General features: G+C 38.5%; 1 protein-coding gene and 1 long non-coding RNA gene across 6 annotated transcripts in view; one reads left to right on the top strand and one right to left on the bottom strand.

Annotated features, from left to right (window-relative positions):
* LOC124300944 (protein croquemort-like) overlaps positions 1 to 15,189 on the top strand; it is a 25,811-nt gene extending 10,622 nt beyond the window's left edge. For 3 of the 5 annotated variants that reach the window (XM_046755457.1, XM_046755456.1, XM_046755455.1), the window contains exons 2-10: positions 1,421 to 1,732; positions 3,354 to 3,517; positions 7,453 to 7,597; positions 8,534 to 8,737; positions 9,462 to 9,673; positions 10,579 to 10,921; positions 13,097 to 13,170; positions 14,065 to 14,296; positions 14,755 to 15,189. In XM_046755457.1, the coding sequence (XP_046611413.1) occupies positions 1,616 to 1,732; positions 3,354 to 3,517; positions 7,453 to 7,597; positions 8,534 to 8,737; positions 9,462 to 9,673; positions 10,579 to 10,921; positions 13,097 to 13,170; positions 14,065 to 14,296; positions 14,755 to 14,910 (1,647 nt within the window). In that variant the 5' untranslated portion in view covers positions 1,421 to 1,615 and the 3' untranslated portion in view covers positions 14,911 to 15,189. Of the gene's footprint in view, positions 1 to 1,420; positions 1,733 to 3,353; positions 3,518 to 7,452; positions 7,598 to 8,533; positions 8,738 to 9,461; positions 9,674 to 10,578; positions 10,922 to 13,096; positions 13,171 to 14,064; positions 14,349 to 14,754 lie in introns of all 5 variants that reach the window. The other 2 variants (XM_046755458.1, XM_046755459.1) reach the window with 2 other exon arrangements.
* On the bottom strand, positions 10,717 to 20,677 carry LOC124300948 (uncharacterized). Its single transcript, XR_006907369.1, has 4 exons — positions 20,408 to 20,677; positions 19,808 to 19,866; positions 19,434 to 19,683; positions 10,717 to 11,453 (listed from the first exon to the last, which is right to left on the bottom strand). It is a non-coding gene; the product is annotated as an uncharacterized LOC124300948 (long non-coding RNA).

Below are 20,677 nucleotides of genomic sequence, written 5' to 3'. Positions count from 1 at the left end.
GTGTTTGTCAATTTTTCAACTCCCGTCAGTTTCAGATTTTTCGTCCAACCGTTTTCGAGATCATTCCGGAAGCTTGTCCGACAAACCGACAAACTTTTTCGCTTTCATGGCGATGAAAAGTATCGAAAAAAAAACAACTATTTTCCCGGCTACTTTCCTCTAGTGAGTAACAAGATTGTGTGAAACTTTGGAAAATCAAAGAGCTTGCAGTTGTGTTTGCACGTTAGTTATGAAAAGTTCTTGTAATTTACTCGCTTCAAGCTTATAACAAATTTCTTGTACTTGTTCGTCATTTGTCCAACTGGTATAATTATATACAAAATTTCAAATAATTCACCTCCAAGGTTCGAATCTCAGGAGACAAAAAAGGTACGTAATCCACGTTTTCCTGAACTTGTGGATCGTTAAATATTGAGGATGTCCAACTTCATCGCGTTAAGATTCGTTCAAGTGTGAATTTTTTCTTTCAAAGATTTGAAAAAGGCAGGCACACGATGATCGAGTTGTCGGATACTCAGGGATACTTAATAAGCGTTTTCGGAGTACCACGAAAGATAACGTTCGCCTGTCAAGTCAGCCGCAGGACGGCATCCACTTATGAACAATAATTATTCATTAAGGAATTACACAACCAGATGCGGCCGTCGGACAGTGTACATGCATACACGAATTCCGATAAACTGTAGCGATGGCATCGATTGATTGAGTCTAAAAAAAAATGTATCGAACACGACTCGATTAAATTGGTCAAAACAAGTCGATTAATCGATTATTTCGGGGTTTTTTTTTTTTTTTCTTTTGAAACGGTGCATTTGAAACCAAAATTTTGTGAATTTCATCACCTACGTACGTGGTCTTAATGGCGGAAAAGTTTTTTTTTTTTATAATTCACAGTTCGATTGAAAATATTTTTCCATTACAAGCAAAAATATTCATTTAACTTTCAATAATTATATCAAATAGGCACGCGGTAATCAAGACAACGATAACTAGATGTGAAATTTTACTTTCTTCGACGTAACTAATAAAATACAAACTAGTTTTATTAGATGAAGTATGTTTTTTATTTCAGCCTGCTGCTAATCGCTGCTTAAATACTATCCACCGAAAGAAACATCAAGACTTGTTTGTCAACCTAAAAAAGACATGCGCAAACTTTAAGACTAGCAAATGAAGGTTTTTATTGTTATTCGAAGTATATAATCGAAATTTATTCATTTAAATATAAATCCCTACGTCAATCCCACAAATCGATATATCGTTCTGCGTCGTTAATGGGAGCAAAAACCGAAAACCGATTTTTTTGTTTTCTTTTTTTTTTTGTCGCCATTACCGCAAAGCCAAGACGCCGAGGGCGGTGCGCATGATCCGGCGCTACGCCTGCCAGCCGAATATTAACCAACCGATAATCGCGTCTCAGGGGGAGTAATCAAAGCTCCGGCTTATCTGGTAGTGGGAGCAAAGCCAGCAGGGTCTCCGAGTCGGGAACTGAAACTGGATTCGACCCTGCGACGCGACACCGAGACGCACGCAAGCTGGGCCATCTCATCGGACACTCGCAGATGCCATCGAGCCGAAGGATTCGAAGGAAGTCGGGGACCCTGGGATTGCAGCCATGACGCCCTCCAGGATCAGACCTCTCACCTTGGCGATATTCGGAACGCTTCTTCTCTCCCTTGGCGCTCTGCTCTGTTTCTTCTGGCCCGTCGTGTTCCTTCGACTTCTGAGCAAGGTATGCATGCCCCCCTTTTTCCATTTTTACCAAATTACAGACACGACGCTCGTTTCGTAACACAGGAATTACACGTACGATGAAGTAGAACGCCAATAATATGTATTACACGACTTACAAACAATTGGGTAAAACCAATACATGTATGTAATTTATCGAATTTTTCACATGCTCCAGTCTTCCCTACTTTGTATTAAAGGTATGGTACTGTAGCGATAATGATGCTTCAATGTCTATTTACTTATGTAACGGTAGATGAAAAATTGAAAAGTTGGGTCTATTCGCAATGACGATCCAAGCAAGTGTCGCTTTCTTTGCTCTCGTCTTTTCACAATTTTTTTCACATTTTGGTTACATCTTGATCTATCAATACGAATACCCGCTAGCGCGAATTAGATGCGAAGTCTTTCGGACATGATGCGAGAAACGTTTCAATGCCGCTATTGATTTCGTTGCGTTGAAAATATTGCTCACGTGAAAATTGGTTCTGAGCTTAGTCCTAAAAGGTTACGAAAATTCTTTGAGCTCGTTGGAGTTTCCCATTATAAAATGATCGATATGATTTCCAAATCTGCACGGTCAGCGTAAAATTTGCAAAAACTTTACGAAGTTTGCATGTTTAACAGTTATCGTATCTTTTGAAATATTGCGCATATTTCAAGAGAAGCATGCCTACCTCGACTTGAAGGAAACAAGTTTACGGTACAAAAAATATGGTTAATTTCCAGGAGTCTGACGAATGCTGTTCAATTTAAAACTTCAACCATTGATTAATTCTTGTTGATCATGGAATTCCGATTCGATTCACAGCAATCATCGTGTTCCTGTATTTATAGATCCATACGTCGTGATTTTATGTTCGAATCGTTTCGCCGATGAGTATTAAAATTTAGGCACGGTCACTCTTTACGTAATATAAATAATATTACACGTTACGTGTTTTGAACGGAGATAACATCAAGGACTCTTTATCGAAAGTAAAAATCTATGAAGCCTGACACAAAATTTGCGCGTTGGAAATACCTGTATTTATCTTGTCCGCATGGCTTATGCTTGTCGATATTAGTTTCTATTTTAATCGTTTGTTATCACCTATAACAGTGCCGGTACATCGTGCATATACATATATGCGACAAGATTACAATGCTGGCATGAAAAACTCATCGCATTTCTTATGTAACCCCTGTTTATCGAATTCCCTTTACCCCATCCATCCTGCTCTAAGCCTTTACGGTGACGTAACTCTTTGCGAAATAAATTACGTCGTCCGCACGCTTGCACGTTTCACGTTTACGGCAGATTTGTCCGTCGAGTCTGTCGGCGAAAATCCATACGGTAGAATCCGTGCGACTCGTTGATTAAACGCGCTTCGAGAAATCTAATGCAATTAAATCTCCAATTAAACGCTGCCATAAGAGAAACGAAATTTGAATATACGCTCGTGTGAATGCTTGTCAGTCAACGATTTGCTGTCTGCATTTTCTTGCTTGTTTTTAACTTTTCTTTTTTTTTTTTTTTTTGTTAAAAGCTTTTCACGTTGCATTTTAAGAGCTGTTTGCAGGCACTTGACGAAAATCGTACGAATATCATTGTGAAAATTCTCGTTTTCCATCATCTTCAGGAGTTGTCATTGTCGCCGACGTCGACGAGCTTCGACGTCTGGAATAATTCAACGACGATACCCTTGCACTTGGAGATTTATTTCTTCAATTGGACGAATCCCGAGGAAATCAGGACTCCGGGGAAGAAGCCGAGCTTCGTTCAACTCGGGCCTTACACTTTCTTGTGAGTATCGCTTCAATTTCGTTTCGGGTACCGAATCTCTCAAGCTTTTGGCCCCGAATTCAAACAGATTTTAACACGTGAAACTTGTTTAAAATCGAATGATCGGCCATTCCGGTATTACGTCAGATTTGCGTCAATCGCGTGATTACACGTATATTACAAGTAGTTATTGGTATAATATATCAGTACGTCATAATATATCAGTACGTCAAATATCATCAATTTTAAATAATATTCTTGCCTCCTGTAAAAAAGAAACAAATTTAATTCAAAGTCCTTATCGACTGTCTTTATAAAAAGAAATAAAGTATCAACAACTCGCAAACCGAGGAACCTGTTGATGCTAGACACGATACGGGTCCTGCACTTTTGCGTGATTGAAAATTTCTCCGGGTATAATTTCGATAACTTATACTATTGTCTGTTTTTTCTGATTTAAGAAAAAAAAAACAAATACCATTACCTAACGAACGCGATCAACAGGTTAATTCGGTAAGAATGTCCGCCTGAAATAACATTTTTCAAATATCAACGGACGCTTATGCGTTACAATGAATATAATTTAGCGGATCTTACGTGTTTAGCGAATGTATCGCGATCCAGGCATCACGTGCAACTTACTGCGCAGTTGACACTGAAACTTGAACGACGCGAAAAAAATATTTGCGGCCAGTTCAGCGACTCTCGTGTGTCTATTTCGTAACCGACGACCGATATCGCGGCTATTTGTTCTTATGTTTTCACCTGCGGTTTTGCATGAAAAAAGTGAGAATAAAACTAAGCGCCGTCGGAAGTTAGTCGATGATTGTATCGGTTACCGAGCTCCGTGCAGTGTGCAAATAAAAGGTTTCAATTTCGGAACGATTTTGAACTCAGCTGGAACCAGCTTACCGAGCTTTTTTCAAGCGCCTTCTTAAGCTACGTCAAAAGCCGAAACTGTGCACGAGGTGCAGCCGAGAGGTGTGCTCTATGAGATCTGATACCTTCGAAGGTAATTCGAAACTGCTGCAACGCCGGTTAAACACCATCGCCATCGCGGTTTGAAATTCGATTATTATGTCCTACGTTGATCGTTTCTTGCGTGATAAATAATTCGATTGTTTCTCATCTCGTTGTCGGTTAAAAATGAAATATAGATTGTGCGTTACTTTACACGTGACCGTCGAATTTTTTGCCTCTTTTGAAGTAGTTTTACCGCACAAAATTATCACTGTTAATTACAAAAGTTTTCAACGACGAGGATTACTCGTGGCTGATAGGGGAGCCTCTAGATAGACGGTAATTTGACGAATCGAATGATCGTTAAGACGACTAAAGTGCAGCTATGTTGACATCGAATTACATCTAGGCCAAAACGTCATCGAGGTGAGTCTACCAGTTATTGACCTTTTTTGGTTGTATCCGTTTGACGCTTGGTCCTTGAATTACGAGAAAACAAATTTCTAGCGTCTAGCTCTTTAGCAATTTGTTTTAGTAATTAGGAAGTTCGCAATTTGTGCCGTTGATTTATAATTTCGGAAAAAAAGTAGGGTCAATAACTTGATATACTTACCTTATCTTCCCCAGTACTCTTGACTGAATTCAGATATTCTTTCCAATAGCAAGAAAATCGTTCAAATTCGCACCTATAAGCAGGTATATCCGTGTCACCGTAAAATATCGGGGATTTTCTGGAAGTGCATAGGCCACCTCGCACCTTGACTCAACCTCATTGATACTGTTTTCCCTTGACTATTTTCTTGCATCAATACACGAGCTGAGAATTATATGTACGTTCCGCTTTCCTACAAATGATGGTAAAAAAAGTGACGGGTATTAGAAAAGGAAATTATTCCAATCACCTCGAAAATGAAAGATTGAGTTTCCACGAGATCTCGACGCTCTGAAGTCTATGTTTTATAATTTTATTATAAATTATATAAGAAAATAAAAATTATGATATCGTCAGAATGGATGAACTGAGGTTCATAACGATTGATAATACGAGGCTTTTATGGTCGCTGGTGATTAGTCCACGGTCAGTTGACTAACAACTGTATCTTAATCATAGAAGCAGGTCAAATATGGTAAAGTTTTTTTAAAGATTGGATAGATTCATTACGTCAGTATTATTATCACTATTATTATTATTATTATTATTATTATTATTATTATTATTATTATTATTATTATTATTATTATTATTATTATTATTATTATTATTATTATTAGTATCATTATTTGAGTATAAAAAGAGTTTGAAAAAGAGAATTTGAAAGGTTGTCTCATGGTCAGCCCAAACCCGTTTCTACTATAATCGAAATTGCCCGTTTTGGCTCGTTCTTACGTTGAAAACGGAATTCTTACATTTATCCGAACATTTAACAACTCTCCGTATGTGCAGAAAACACATTTGTACAGTTTTGAAATCGTCCAGTCGAAATCAGTCAGATCCTGATTCGGTTCTTATCTAACGATACCTAAGTATAAAGTGAATACGGAAATCGAGTAAAACTTGAATCATTGCACTATAGGCGAAATGAAAATTCATTCTAAAACATTAAAAGTGACGATGCCTTTACCGAAGTCGTGGTGAAAACGAGCGCGGCACAGTTTTTCAAACAAAAGGCTGCATCGTATGCATTATACGAACGGGGATTGGATTTTGTAGCGATTCTGAAACTCTTATCACGCCGCGTTCCTTGTCGTAAACACGCACAGGCTGGCACAAATGTTGGAATTAGCTTACATCGTAGGCTCAGCTCGCAATTTTCAAATCAATTCCAATCAAGAGATGTAGGCCGTCTCGAAGTCGGTACCTTATACACGCCTGCGGTAGCTCTGAATATGATTGTCAACTGGCCGTCGTACAACGTGCTGTCCTTTTTAAACTATAAATATCCATCTGATAAATGATTTCATGATATTATTTCATTAAACTTGAAACGAAGACTGTATTGAAAAAATATTAAAAACTTTTTTTAAGCAGGCTTACGATCAAAGAAAGGAACAAAATCATTCGTTCATCTTCGTTCCTGTCAATCAAAATAAACACGTTAAAATATACGCCAATTTTTTATATGGAAATGAATACTTTAGTTTTAATCTATTTAATACTTCAAATAACCGCGTTCAAACGAGACGTTGAAGCGAAGATTCAAACAATTGGGTAAAATTTAAGAATCGATGATAGCAAGTAACTCGTCCGTTGTGATGAATTCGACGTCAGCCTTCAAAGATTGGTAAACAGGTTATATAATTTACTTCATCCGCACTTGCTGCACAAGTTTCCAATTGAAATTTCGATTTCCCAGCATGGAGAAAACTGCATTTTATCCAGTTCCTTCACGATTTTGTGTCAAAAATAGTATGAAAATGATGAAGTACTCTGTTTACTCTCTCGTGCTCGATTTTATCCGGATCGATGGAGAATCGATGACAGCCCTCCTTCACGTGGCTATCTGCCACTAACTCTTACGTTGTCGACGAGCCATTGGTCGAGTGTAATAAAAAATGATCATTAAATTCAGATTAGAAAAAATATCACGCTCTCTTTCCACAACGTCGCAATCAAGGAATGGCCCTATCACGATTTAGCCTGACACTTTCCGCCGGGATAAGAGGACGTTCAACTGAACTTTGAATAGTCGTGAGCACTTAATTTTCGGGTTTTATCGGCATTGTTTGTCTTACTATGTTCAACTTTTTTTCAAACGATATGCAATCGTTGGTCAAATGTCGTAGTTCATATCTTATACGGTAACCAAAATTCGGTAAAGTCAAGTGATGCGTGCAGGCGACGAAAGCCGACAACTGGTAAGAGAAAACGAGTATGTAAATGTGTTTTTTAAGCGATGGTTGGCTTGACGTTGATGAAGACATTGGTTTGAAAAGGCGGTATCGATAACCCATTTACAACGGTGAGAATAACAACCTTTTCATTGTTGATTATCTAGAGAAAGACGAGAGAAAGTCAACGTCGTTTTCCATCCTGAGAACGATACGGTCAGTTTCGATCTAAAACGGACTTGGTACTTTGACGTGGAAAGGAGCAACGGAACTCTGAAAGACAATGTTACCCAGCTAAATGTTGTCGCTTTAGTGAGTAACTGGTTTTATGCCTCTAAGCTGATGGTGTACCGATATGGGTTAAGGATGCACTGGCTATACATTCTCAATCAAAAGGGAGTCTCGTTGACGATATTGAATACTTTAGTATAATATAAGAATCGGGAAAAAATCAACCTGGATGAAGACGATGAGAAAATTAAATTTGAATAATAATAATGCCAAAAGGTTATCAATAAGTTGTTTGAACAAAACATTGTTTAACAAATTTTCAGGGAATGTTTTTTTTTTTTTTCTGTAGTGTGAAATGAATTCGTTAATTTTTCTGAATACACATGATTAAAAAAAACAAAAAATTCATTATTTTGAAATTTTCGTTTTCAAAATTTGTTAAGGCTGTATTTACGAAACCGTTCATTCAATGCCCCGGAAACTTCTGGATTGTAATGTACAACGTTTTCACGAAAACTTGTCCAAATTTCACGCTGTTTCCTTCATTTTTTAAGATTAAAAACTTTCGAAAACGGAAATATCAAAACAATGAGAAAATTCTTTAAAAATTCGTGTGTAACGGAAAAGTGAACGAATTCATTTTGCATGACAAAAAAAAAAATAACATTCCCCAAAAATTCGTTAAGCAATGCTATATTTAAACAATTTATTGATAATTTTTGTATATTGTTATTATTCAAATTTAATTTACTCATCGTCTTTATTGTGTTTGGTTTTTTTCCGATTTCAAGCTTATTGCAAAGTATTCAGTATTATCAACGAGAGTCACTTCCGGTTGAGAATGTGTAGTCAGTACATCTTTAATAGCGCGATTACATCGACATATGCATTTATAATTGATATTAAACCGTCATTTTGATATTCTGCGAAAATCTTTTCGATTTTCTCCTCCTTCTTTCTTTCATTGCTATCAACTTAATACGTTCCCGGTATGAAAAAAGTTATTCTGTTTCGCAGTCGGCGGTGCACAGAATTCGCAACTGGGCCTTTTATTGGCATACGATGTTCGAGCTGATGCTGATAAAAATCGGACACATCCACTTGACCAAGACCGTGGATGAGCTTCTCTTCACCGGCTACGAAGATACTCTGATTAACATGGGGAAAATTTCCAAGATTGTCGACCTTCCGCCGTTCGATAAATTCGGATGGTTCTACATGGTAGCTATTACCTCACAGTATATTTATTTTTTGCGAGCGCTAAAAAACAAGGTTGCAAAAAAATTTGCCGCAAACCCCGCGATGTAATCCGCATTACGGATGAACTACGAAACTGCGGTCGATTAATCAAGGTTTCCAACGTTGAGTTTACGATAATTTCATCTTTTTTCTACGTTAGCATTTTTATTTATGATCATTCATTTTCCAATTCACACAAACACATTTGCATAAGAACCTTACTTACATCTGTGAGCTATATGTGATGTTCGTCTGCTCATCGATTTTGGTGCCCAGAATACGTTACAAAATGACTGTAAGTCTGACCGATCTATTTTTGCAACGAAATGTGAAGAGATTGTTGGAGGAACAACAGATGCAGAGTGGTTATCTAATGGCCGAATAGTCCGTCGTCTGTTACGATGTAATACGCATGCGCTAAAATTCAAGAGCAGATCCTTGCCAGGGCGACCAACCGTCATGAACGTAACCTCAAAGATTTCGACATTTGTCAGCGGTAGTTGTGCTCAACACCGACAGCTGTCAAACTGTTATAAACGTCGCATCGATCCGGCCTCTGAATTTATGACGGTTGGTCACCCTGACAAGCAACTGCTCTCGGATTTTAGCGCATGCGTATTACACTGTAGCAGTACAACGGACCATTCGGCTGTTACACAATCATTCTGTATACATAAATTTTAATGAGGAATTACTTTGTTCGTAGAGAAATGAATCTACTACGTTCGACGGCCACTTCAATATGGCGACCGGTCAAGACAGCATCATGAATATCGGTATTCTGCGGAATTGGAATTACAGAAATACAACGTCGTTCTATGATGCACCCTGCAATGCGGTAGAGGGAAGTGCTGGAGAATTTTGGCCACCTGACAGGAACTTCGATGAAATCACCCTCTTCTCAGCCGATATTTGCAGGTGGTTAACCATCAATTTGTGGCGCAATATCTCATCACTGCATGTAACTCGTAATACTGGAAAATATCCACATCACACGTCACAGTCTGGTGGTTGGCGTCATTTTATCACCACATAACCTAAGTTTTTAATTTTAACGGAGGAAAATCGTAACTCTTGGGGTTTCAAATTACTCATGTCACATAAATTAATTAAACGTAATCAGTAATTTACCTGTTCCACGCGCGAAAAAAGACGATCAACGGTCATTTGTCAGCCTGCTGCCTGGTTCTATTAGTTTGATTTTCTTCCACCAGATCACACGTTGCAATGTGACAATCCCAATACACACGTTAAATGATTTGTAAGTACAGCCGTACTACGAGTGCATGAGTCATCTAATTTGATTAGCGAAACTGGACATCTTGATAAATTGGCTGCACGATATTCTGGACCACCTCGCAGTACTTTGCACTTTGCAGAGTGTACTGACCCTCCATCCTCTTCTTATTCTATACTATACAAAGTAATTATTTCTGACTTACGTCAGTCACTGCAATAATGAAAAGCTCGATCATAACGTGATTGTGGGAGATGATAAGATCATGCAACGAACAAAGGCTTCCAGCATCAAACCGCGTGCATCTAACGAATATCAAAGTCATGATAAGATAAGCTCGAGGCCTTCACCATAGCTTCTAAAAACTCATGCCAAATTTCGTGTACAATGAAATGTTACACAACAACTGTCTAATTCTTCCTCTAATCGTTAAGTGTTCTAATATTCCGTATATGACTACAATAGACCGATCAGTCAACTCCACAATTTATGTGTTCTAGCGTTTTTAGAATCCGCTGTCGGATGCAAATCTGCGTTACTATTTACTGTGAACTATTACAACAATCACATTTTTTTTCAAATCCAGGCCGCTTACTTACGAATATAATGGAATGATGACGTATAACGGTATCGAGGGTAAGCAATACGTTATCGGCGACAAGACCCTGAGCAATAGTACGAAGAGGCGTTACACCAAGAGGCAGGCGAATTCTCAGTCCCAGGATCCGGACGTCGTGAACGTAGGTCAGTGCTTTTGCAATGGCGAATGCACTCCCTCAGGCCTCATCAATGTTACGGCATGTCGCTACGGGGCGCCAGCCTTCGTCAGTTTGCCGCATTTCCACAAGGCTGATCCCATCCTTCGCGAACAAATCGCCGGAATGAACCCCGACGACGAAAAACACGGATTTCACATCACGCTAGAACCGGTGAGTCGCACTTATTCATTCTGCGCATAGCATGGCTGGTTTGACACGTGCGCCGCGAAATATTTTCATCTTCATTTTTTGTTTATATTTTTTTACGTTTGTTCATATTTTTATCCAAAACCCGCTTGAAGAGCCTGTGAAGCGTGCGTAAAGTTTCCCATTTCCAAACAGTGAGGTAAAACGATGTCGACGCATGCGCACAACCGGAATGATAGATTTTACAAACTGAGGCTCACTTTGGCGCGTGCGCTTTGTCGAGTAACTCAATTTTACGCACTGCGTCATTGAGTCTAAATGATCTAATCTTTGTTGCTCTAAAAGCAAATTTTCCGCCACGGGTATTGCAAAACAATAGCGTGTGACAACGTACAGATGGGCAATATCTCACTCGCCTAATTACAGCACTTGTCTGAACTCATTTTCCAAACTTCACACTCATCCGTGCAGAATCTATTTTATTCGTCATTGTTTAGCCGCACGGTGACGCGTGTCTGTTGAATTGACAGTTTTTTGCATACCTGGAGACCTAATTCTGGGACATAAAGAAAATATTTGCATCAATGGAATCCATCCAACATTGCATATACATACGTATATTAGGGATGAACGTTGGTCTGCTACAGTCTCAAGTGCGTTGTTAAAGCTGTGACGATAATAAAAGCGACAGTGGTAGGAAATGCATGACAACTGTATGCGATTGATGATACACTCTGCAGAAGTTAAAAATAGCAGCGCATAATCAGTAACTGCTTGAAATTTTAAACGTGTCATATTTCTTGCATATGATTGCGAAAAAATGATATACAGTCAAGTCTCTGTACTGTACTCTGTACTTACGGATATTTGGAAGTACAAAAAGAGAGATAAGAGAGGATTAATTAACTGAAATTAACGCATCGTTCAATAGTTCTCGTCCATCGGTTTTATTCGACCTCTGTGAGGATGTATTCCACACGGGAATAATATAGCACTATAAAGATAAAATTTTAGGCAGAAAAGTTTAACGCGTATCCGGAAATATAAATTAGATAAAAATGAAAAAAAAAATAAAATAAAAAAAGACTAACAGGAAAAAGCCACGACTATCGCCGTACGGAAAAATCATGCAGGTTGTATACGATGGCCGGTCTGCAATACAGGACAAATTAGGGATGCGTGCGGTTAGATAGGAAGATTTAAGTAGAAGAAGATGGAATGCGAGTCGGGTAGGTAGTGAGAAGAGCGCTCAGCTTCCAAGAAAGGTAAGATAAGATAAGATAATGGAAAAAGGATGGCTGGCGTGAGAATGGAGAACGTACAGTTTGGAAAAGAAGGCGAAAGGCAGTGCGGGACGAATGCCAGCGGAAACGTTGTTATCGGTCAAAGCGAAGGAAACGGCGACGCGTAACGCGAAGATCAAGACATTGTTGAATTCGAGGTTCTGTAACAGTAATTAGAGAAAACCGTCAGCCGAAGTATTATCAGAAACAGACTTAATTGGGCGAAAGAGTGAGAAAGATAATGCTGAAACTTGTGGGGAGAGAACGAATGGCGAGCTGATAATTATTATACTGCTACATGTCCATCTACGAATATGAAAAGCGGAAAAAAGTCGCGGGGAAGTCCACGAGAATAACCACAGGATATGAGACTTCAGATATGCTTGTCCAACGTCGCGAAGAATCGGTTTCAAGAGCTGTTGCGTCGTAGCACAACACTAGGTTATACATTTCATTACACCTCATACATAACAGAGAATGCAAATTCGAAAATTCCGATTCCTGGCTCCCTCGTTAATTTTTCAAGTCACCTGAAATTTTCGAATTTGCATTCTCTACGAATTTTTCTAGCGTAAAAATATATGACTTCTTCATATCATTCTAATGATCGGCCGGGTCCGATCTAAATGGCTTAATACAGGAGTGTAATGAGTTACACTCGCAAACAAGCTACGGTTACACACTGTCTCAAACTGTACCTCTTGCGACGAATCCTTCAACTTTTAATATATAACCCGACCATTAAACTTCATTTGCCGAAATAGTATTCGATTATCCTGACCACTGTTACTATTCACGCGGTAAAATGGAACGTCCATTTGAATGCCACTAAGGCGGTTTTCAGGAAAACGTGATTAGAGAGTATACCATGCATGTATTTACATATAGTGTAACATTACGATAAATTCTGTTCCAGAAAACTGGAATACCCATCGATGTTGCAGCTCGTCTACAAGTCAATATTCTCCTTCAGCCCTCAGATTCCCTAAGGTAGGTAACTACGTTAAAGATCTATTCAAATGTGCTGTCACTCTAGTTACGGATAATGATACTAAAACGATCGAAGTTGAAACTGATGTTTCGGACACGTGATGCAGCGATTTTTAGGAATCCGTAACTCAAAGGGAAAAAACGGAACCCTTTAAGATCACTTCGTTGTCCGTCTGTCCGTCCGTCAAGACAATCAGGTTACTACCGGTTGACCTAGAATTATGAAATTTGGAGAGAAGCAAGATCTCAAAGCAGAAGTAAATTAGAAAGTTCGAAAATAGTTAATTTGTAGTAATATTGCATGAAAAAAAGAATTAAGTTTGTAGGGAAAACTTAGGGCGCGAGTTTTACTCGCACATGCCCGGTTCCTGACTCTGATGAGGATCTGGGTCTCTTATGAAACGCAAAAGTCTGTAACACAAGAACTGGCAAAATGAGCAATTTTATTTTTTAAATTTTGCACGGACATTCTCCTGCATAGGTGAAAATGTTAACGCTCGATTGATCAATTACACAACCTAATACAGAGAGTGAGACGTTGATCTGACCCAGAAATCGTGTTTTTCGTCCCTGAGCATTACGATACTCTATAATTTGTGCGGCCGTGGCTCGCCTATGTCTGGCACTCCTTGTAGCGCGTTTAGATTCGTGTTATAGATATAGAAATATTAATGAATTACATGGCCGAACGAGTCAAAAGTGGAGCTACGTAATATTACGAAGCAATTACAAAATGACCATCATTCGTGGGAACTAGCGATGCTAGCAGAGACCGTCTGCAATCACATACCTACACCTTGGACGAAAAGCCCAATTTCAATGACCAACCCAAACCCATAGACTGATCGCACAATAAAACTTTCTTTGTAATATTTTCGCTCACTGCGTATGCAGCCTTTTCAGCGGGGTGCCAAGAACGTACTTCCCGATGTTCTGGTTCAACGAGCACGCCGGTATTACGGAAGAGTTGGCTCCTCCACTCAGGCTACTTATCCAACTCTCGAAATTCGGACATTACACCAGCATCGCCATACTCGTCCTTGGATCACTGATCGTCCTTGCCGCCGGCGTTCTCCACTGCTTACACAAGCGGGGCAGAGTAGACGTGGTAATGACAATGTCAAATGTGATGACCGTACACCAGTGAATAAACAGCCACCGATAACAAAGAAACTGCAGTAAAGTAAAAGTGTACTTAGTGATTTTAACACGGTTGATCATCCGCTGACGGCATTTCATTGTGAGCGTTCATTCACTGGTGTATCTAGCCTACTAATGAATATACTAGTGTCAGTCTGCGAGAGCATGAATTGTCTATTCCCGTAAAGTCCTGGACTTCGCGATGGCATATGTACATCCTGAGGGTAAATCACTCGTGAAATCTGATGTAAACTTTTCCGGAAATCGTCTGAAATCACTTGAAATCTTTGTAAATTTGTTGAAATCTTTTGAAAATTCCTTCGAAATCCCATAAAGTGTGTTGTAATCTTTTGAAGTCTTTTGACATCATCAAATCGATGAGTGATTAACCCCTCGTACCCATTCCAATTTCCCTCCGTAACGTTAAATATTGCAAATTTTCAGAAACCGATGTCGGCTGGATTCACGGTTCCCACACGGCAGAAGACGGAGCTTATCTATCTAGACACGACGGTAGCCACCGACGACCACGATGCCCAAACGCGGCTGAACCGTCAGCTGTATCCGAAACTCGTCGGAGATAACTTGCAGGATTTGTAACGGGGAGGTTTAAAACGGTGATTAACATCGCCCGGACTGTGTGCTTTACCCAAAGTGATTATTTATCTCTTCTTACGTCACCGCGGTGATAATCTACTGGATAAATGGCCTACGCCCAAGACTTAATACGGGGGGTAGGTTTCGCCTTATTGTGAATATACGTAATTAATTCCGGAATGATCGTGCGGTTGTAGATATAGCTGAATGAAATTGTATATAAGTTATTATGACAGAATTGTACCTGCGTTGTTAAATTACATCTAAACCAAGTTGATCAAGCTCCTTGAACTTCGGGTCTTTCGATATCAACTTACTTGTTAATTTAAAAAAAATTCTTTCTTTCGGCAATCATTTTGCAAACCAATTAGTCACTGATCTTTTATACGGTAATGTAGTGCCGCTTCCACAAAACTGTATGAAATTAATCAGACCCTGTCGACAAATGTTCAACTCAACAAGTTCTCGTCAACGTCTGGAGTAATTTCAAGTTGAATCGGAAGATACAGTGACAACACATTTTTTCGCTACCGAATTATTTTTTTTTTATTATGGAAATGCGGATATTGAAATGTCTTTGGAAACAATATCGTTTTTCATCTCAACCATATCAATTCGTACTACCTTTTCGCCAATCAATTCAAGTTGTTGAGATATAATTCAGTCAATTTTTGTCTTCAATATCCAAAACGGAATGAGTGTTGCAGACAGTAATATTGTAGAACGATACCATGTATCTCGACACTTTAGTCCAATTGTGAGAGTTGACATAGTCAAAATAATGTAACAGCGACCAATAGGCGCAAAATCTTGTCCAACGGTCTGAACGTGTTTTTTTTCTGTTTTTTTTTTTGTCTTTCTCATTCAGCACCAATTGGTGTCACCCTGAATTCATTGCTTCAATATTTTTGTCACGCTATCGTACAGCCGAAAGCGTACAGTTAGGCAGGACGCGATACGTAATAATATTTCGTTAAAGCGTCCAGTAATTGTTCGCAGTGCAACAGCGACAGTGCGGTCAAAATTAGTCCCTGTAAACAATTTGCTATTTGTTTGCACAACACGGACACTATTCATGCGTATAAGTGAATTATAAGTACGAGTCTTATTTTCATGGCCAGGTTAAGTTACATTTAATATGTACTAATTATATCCCACCACGCTAACAAGTAACAAAGCGTCCTCGAATTTATGCGCTCGGACATTATATTTTTCATTTACTTATTTTTCACCGCATGTACGGGCACGCGTGCTTCTTAATTTTTAGAAAAATTGCTGTCTTGATTGTTCAAAGTTTGGTGTGTATTTTATTTGTATATTATTATTTATTTTTTATTGCTTTCAATTTCCATAATCGGAATCGGTGAAGACTCGTGACCTTGTAATTCTTATCGTTTCAGCAATAATTGCCTGGATGATTTATTGACATTTGATGTAACAGGTAAAATTAGTTACTTTTACGTCAGTCTTATTATCACTATTGTTACCGCAGTCACCGATAGGATTTTTATTGATGTCATTAATAAGTCTAAAATTGTTCCTACATGCAGGGTACCGAATGTATCGTTTATGTGTGGCAAAATTGGATGAAACTGTATACATGTTCTGTACGATATATCTAAGGTATTCTACTGCGTCGTTTGATCGAGGCGAGGGTCAGGTTCAAGGTTGGCAGAACAAATGGATTGAAATATGGACCAAAATAGAGCATAACCGATAAATTAACTGCCAGCCTCGAATTAATTGTAAGTTGAACAAACTTTTCTTGTGATTGTTATTACGCAGACGTTTTCGTATAAAAAATGTTCAGTTGTGTGCGAGTTCTTCAGAAAGAACAAAAACAAGAAAAATACAACAAAATGCCATACCTCAGACTGCGGAAAAAATAGGGTCGTTTGGGATAATTGATAATTTAATTTTGTTTAGACATAGTGATTTATTCAATGCTATGTAACCGTCGTCAATTATCGCATTTATTTTCGTACATCATGTCTGTGCACACGTATGATAAGCGGGCTTTTAGTACTCGCACCCTCATTATTGCATGCACCTACTTGTACGACGATTGTTATTATAGGTAAACAGGTTAAAGACAACGGTTTATAGCTTCGATTAGAGATGAAATTTGTCACGATGCTAAGAAGTTTCGGAAGGATACTCCGATGCATTCTTAGAGCGATTATAAACGGCTTCGTATGACGCGGAAAACCACAAGTTATTACGCAGTGATTGATAATTGATGACCCCATCGTTCAAATGTTGCCCTCCCTTAGATACAATGCATTTCTAATGTGCATTTAAATTATACTCACGACTGTAAACGATTGGGGTTAATGATTATTTGTGATTAGCGTAAGTTCACTTTCATGCCGCATGATACGAGCCATTTCACGATTCCGGAAGAAACAGTCGGATGTCGACTATTTAATTTTTTTTTTCAATTAATATTGTCATGATTTTCCTGAATTGTAGAACTGTGTTTGCAATCTTAATTTTTTTTCTTTACAATCTCTCACATGTAGCCTTATTAGCAAACCGAAGATAGAATAAGAAGATATATACAAAAACAAGATGAATAAATATATTATATTACAGTGATATAACATGAAAAAATATGGAAGAATCAGTAGAATTTTTTACTACGAATTTTAATAAAAGTATTGAATTTTTACCTAAACTTATCTTCTTCATTATTATTAAACTTACACTAGAATATTTGAATTGACACATTTTGTGTTTTACAGAAATTTCGGCACCGTTCATGGAACCTGTAAAACTATTATGATCTCGATAAAAATTGAGAAAGGCTCAAAACTTTCAAACAACACTATTCAGACTGATCTTCACCTTAAAATAATACGATAGCTGATTTAATGTTGAAATCTTATCTCGAAATATATATACTGGGTGTTCGATTATTTTATCAAGAAGATCGACTGTCACATTTTGATAAGAAAGATGGACAGATGTAATGTATGTATAGAGGCTGACGTACTACCGAACTTGATTGATCTGTAACATACAACCTGTATCAAAACCGTATCGATCTATGGCGGTATAAATAAGGAGCCACCTTGCGTAAGGCGAGGCTATAGATTCTTATTTTCGTATTATTCTCACCCCGCGTATTCTCATTTTCGAACTGTCTTATGCTTATAGATATTATACAGACACGCGAATTCCCCTTTTTGCAGGTCCAAGGATCGCGTCCTTGGGTCTGCAGACTGAGTATAACGGTCTCGAAAACAAATTAATTGGACATCGGTACTTTATCATGTTGACGACGAGCGTCACGCACGCGTTTATGAAAGTAGTGGGCGTTGGCCGCGAAATTCGATGTCCACAGCAGCGGCGCGTCGCATCTCGATCCCTTTTTGTGGCGATGATTTGTAAACGAGTCAACTGTTTGTTCACATATTATCATACCGCCGATAACGTTATCGATACATTAACCCTTTAATTCGCGCTGGGATCCTCAGCGTCCCACCTTTTTTTGCAGCAGCAGCTTTTTATTCATTAACTACTTTTTTGGCAACAACCCCCAAGTTTTTTGGTCCTACATGGCCCCTGAAATATTTCCATGTCTAAAAAATATATGAAATTTATTTATTTATTTATTGCAAAAATAGCACAAATGGTAAAAGTTCGTACATTTTCAAGAAAAGAAGCATTTTCTGCTAATCTACCATGAAAATCCGAATGCGAATTTTCATACAAATTTAACACACGCCGAAAAATTTTTCTTGTCGTTTTTGTTTGTTCGCTATATTGGATTCGCCATTTTGAATTTTCAAATTTCGAAATCAGATTCGAAATCGGGCATCCCAAAAACTATGTAACATGAAGTTTTAACAAAATCAAATAAATTTTTGAATTTACGTCCGCCATATTGGATCCGCCATTTTGAATTTTCCAATTTCGAGTTCAGATTCGTAATCTGCGATCCCAAAAGCCAATACATACGAAATTTCAAGTGAATCGCATGTGAGGTAAAATATGTGCATAAAAGAGTTAAGGTGTTGTGAGGATGGTATCACGTGACCATTTTAAGAGTACGATCTACGAAAATCGGGATAATAAAAACTTCAAATCGATTGAGAATTTTTTGTAAAATGATCCTGCTATTGTCAGAAAGTTATACGCTCTGGTTAGCTAGTTGTAAGGCTGAATAAATATCGTAGAAATTTTTCGCCGGTTGATTTGGCTGCGAGACGGGGTTTGAGGTTATGTTTTACAAATTATTCGATTATTAAATCGTGGAATAATTTGTCGGTCCTAGTTAACTATAGCGCACCTATTAACGTCAGACCGATCATATCACAAAAAAATTTCGAGTCAAACCAATTTATAAAGAAAAAATGGGATGGATTCTCGTAAGCACTCTTAAATCGGTCATGTGACCTCGTGCTTGAAACACATCAAACCAGCATGTGCATCTCAAGTGAAGTGAAAATTTTTCTAAACCATTTAGCTGAATTTGAAATGCATTCACTGCACATGGGCTTATTCTTACAAATGAAACTCACCACGTTTTATACACTCAATATTTGACCTTGAAGCTCCACCAAAGAATACTACGTAAATAACTGACCTGCTTGGCGGGGTGAGGAAATTTTTTGTGTTGCAGCTGCTGCGCCGATTTACAGAGCGGTTGAATTTCGACTCAAATATCTGGGGCTTGATCCACGTACGGTTTTCGTCGTACCCACCAGCCGCTGGTTTTCCTTCCAGCAGCGGTTTCCGTTTCCTGTTTTTTTTTCCGCCTCGTTCATGTACCTATACATATGTCGTTATTCGGATGTACAACCAGATTTCTAAAATGCACCAACAACTATCGCGACGAATAACTAAATCTCGAATAAATATTTTCTTATAAATATTTTTATACAATAATTTTTACCTACGAGTTATTCTGTTTTGGTCGCAGTTTGCGGCAGAACTCGAAACGCAAAACGTTAGCTGAAAGATCATTCGCCAATGTGAGTTTTTAAAATATCCCTCCTATACGTATATATTACACACTCCCCTACAGTTTGCCAGAAAAAAATACTACCTGAGTGCGAAAGGTTGTGTGCACTTCTAAGAACCGTCGAAAATTTCATAGACTATTCTTCTCCGAAGGTATGGAAACGATTCTGTCCTGCGAAGACTCACAAGTTTCGTACCGTACAAGGCACAAAGAAACGGTTGAACGCGAAAACGAATCGCTTTCATTGCATTAACGCCAATGCTCGAAAATTTCCGTTACGAAGAGATATTCAGATAGCCACAAGCTAACAGTACTAGTTATTAACACGTTTAGACCCAATTGTTGACCCTTGTATTCTCGAAAATTATAAATTTACGGTCCAAATTGTGAATTTTTCGATGAATAAGACGAATTATTAGAGAGTTAGACACTAAAAATTTAATTTTGGTAAATTTAGAAGTAAAGATCAAACAGATATTGCAACCAAAAAATGTCAATAGTTGGGAAAGAGTCAACAACCGGTACACTAACCTTACTTCTTCCTTAGGATGCGGTAATTTCCCTCTGAGTCAGGAACATTAGGTGTCGAGGGACACTCATTCGGCGCTATCAGGCATGAGTCAATGGCTCATTCCTAAGTCGCGAGGGTTGGGGTTGGAAAACAGCGCGCGCGGCGCGTCGGTAAATTCCTGCCGATACCTACCGTTTGGAAATTGGAATTTGGGTACAAAAAGGGGGGAAAGAGCATGCGCGAAATACCCGTAATGCATCGGCGCCGAGTTTAAAATCGAATAATCAACC

Source organism: Neodiprion virginianus, chromosome 3 (assembly GCF_021901495.1).
Source record: "Neodiprion virginianus isolate iyNeoVirg1 chromosome 3, iyNeoVirg1.1, whole genome shotgun sequence".
NCBI classification, from domain to species: domain Eukaryota; kingdom Metazoa; phylum Arthropoda; class Insecta; order Hymenoptera; family Diprionidae; genus Neodiprion; species Neodiprion virginianus.
This window is presented reverse-complemented; position numbering and strand designations above follow the sequence as displayed.